We start from the raw sequence: 1,996 nt of genomic DNA on the forward strand, positions 1-1,996 counted from the left end.
TACGTATGAGATGGTGAGCGAGCGAAGGGGTACATTTAATTTCTCATCTGCTCTTTAGGGTTTTTTTGTGGGTTTTTTTAAGTACAGAGAGATAGAAGGAGAGACAGAGAGAGGGAGGGGGGAGAAGTCTGTTTTGCCTGCAAGGCAATATTTCTGGAGCCAATCGGAATGTAGCATCCACCCTTCCCTACTCTCTAATTAAAGGGTTTAAGCAAGCTGGCTGGGTAAGATTTCTTACACATTTTCCCTGGAGGAGGACAGGAGCAACAGCTATTACTGGAGCAATGACTGAGTAAGCCTACTCAGGAGGAGGAGGAGGAGGAGGAGAGTGTTTGCCCAAAGCCAGGAGCCACCGTGCCTACTGTGTTTAGTTTTCATTGCCGAACTGGTGGACCTTCCATTGGTGGGACGCCCCCCCTTCTCATCATGAGTGGATCCTTCGACAAGAAGATCACCAGCATCTTGACGGACATCTCCAGCTCCCTGAGTTGCCATGCGGCCACGAAGGACTCCCCTACCCTCCCCGAGTCGTCCATCACGGATCTGGGTTACTACAGCACCCCGCACAACCAGCACGAGTATTACCCCGCTCAACCTTATACCCAACCGATGAATCATTACGCGTACCACCCCCAGTTTAACCTGAATGGATTAGGGGGGACTGGGACCTACTCCCCCAAATCCGATTACCCCTACAGCACTTCTTACAGACAGTATGGATCTTTTCGGGACCAGCAGTTGCCCAGCCAAGAAGCAGGTAAGGACACTTTGTATGCTTGGCAAGCAGTCCTGAGGATGTGAGTCTGACTGGAAAGGAATGGAAGGAGCTGGGGGGTTTACGGGCCTTGAGAAACTCCTGCATTGTGGAACCTCTTTCCCCCCTTCTTCTCTTGGAGACAAGTGTTGAGGGAAGGGCGGCCTAGTATAGTTGGCTAACACCTGTGTGACTTTCTAGACAATACTGTTGAATTGAAAAGTTCCCTTTTGCTTGGATGCCCCCAGATACACACCCACACCATCTGGAGGCCCTGGGCCCCAGTTTGACCCTAACCATGAACCTCTAGAAAGGAATTCTATGTGTGCTCTCTGTCCCCCAAGCGCCATGCACTGAACTGGTGTATTTGTGCAATTCGCAAATCACTTGCCACATCGATATCATTATCCTTCCCTAACAAGGAACGGACAAATTGGGATTCAATTTAGGTGACACCTGTCCCCCCCGCCCTCCAAGCCGCAATTCACTGATTCTCAAAATGAAAATTAAGAATGAAAAACTCTAAATGTAGCTAAGGAAACACTGCCTTTCAGCCTTATTCCCCGGCTGTAAATAACACACGGGAAAAGTTGGTGTATAGACTGCGGCGCGGATAGCAAAGTCCATCACGGAGAACTCAAGAGTTATACAACATTTAGTTCTCTGTTAAGGGGTAACTCACAGGTTAAATTATAAATCCATTGGTCATGAGAGTTTCCGTTCTTGAGTGAGAGGAGATAAGGAGTTGGAGCTCCCCTTTCCCCCCTCATTACATTTCTTGGGTGAACACCAAAGAAGATTACTTTGAGAAATATATAGTTTAGCGAGAACAGAGTTTGTGAGATCACCGTGAGACGGGGAAAGCTCCAGTTTGCAAAAGATTGTGAACTCGTTTCTGTGTTTAGGTCTCAGCTTGTTCTTTACAAATCGTGTACCACTCAACTATTGTATGGGCGCCTAGAATTTCTTCTTTTGTTAAACAGAGGATTGGATTTTTGTTTGCAACAAACATCACGGCTAATTCTGTGCAAAAATGGCATGTTTTCTCCCCCTTCAAAAAATAAGCCTCGGTCTTGTTCCGTCTTTGCAAAGTTTCCAAATATTTATTATCAGTGAGTGGCTTCCCCCCCCCCACTCATGCAAACAGACTGCAGAACTTGCTATTTTCTTCTTGAAGTCTTGAGACATTAAAAATCCAAAACTGAGGCAGCAGAGCATTCCATTTCAGTTTTGTCAGTTTGA

The 1,996-nt window shown here is 46.7% G+C and overlaps 1 protein-coding gene across 1 annotated transcript in view; it reads left to right on the forward strand.

The window, feature by feature from the left end:
• The first annotated feature begins 245 nt into the window (after positions 1-245).
• Positions 246-1,996, forward strand: part of DLX3 (distal-less homeobox 3) — a 14,424-nt gene continuing 12,673 nt past the window's right edge. The window contains exon 1 of the mRNA XM_015413681.1: positions 246-757. Coding sequence (XP_015269167.1) covers positions 427-757 — 331 coding nt within the window. The 5' untranslated portion in view covers positions 246-426. The remainder of the gene's footprint in view (positions 758-1,996) is intronic.

Source organism: Gekko japonicus, unplaced genomic scaffold (assembly GCF_001447785.1).
Source record: "Gekko japonicus isolate JY-2015 unplaced genomic scaffold, Gekko_japonicus_V1.1 scaffold544, whole genome shotgun sequence".
In the NCBI taxonomy this organism is placed as follows: domain Eukaryota; kingdom Metazoa; phylum Chordata; class Lepidosauria; order Squamata; family Gekkonidae; genus Gekko; species Gekko japonicus.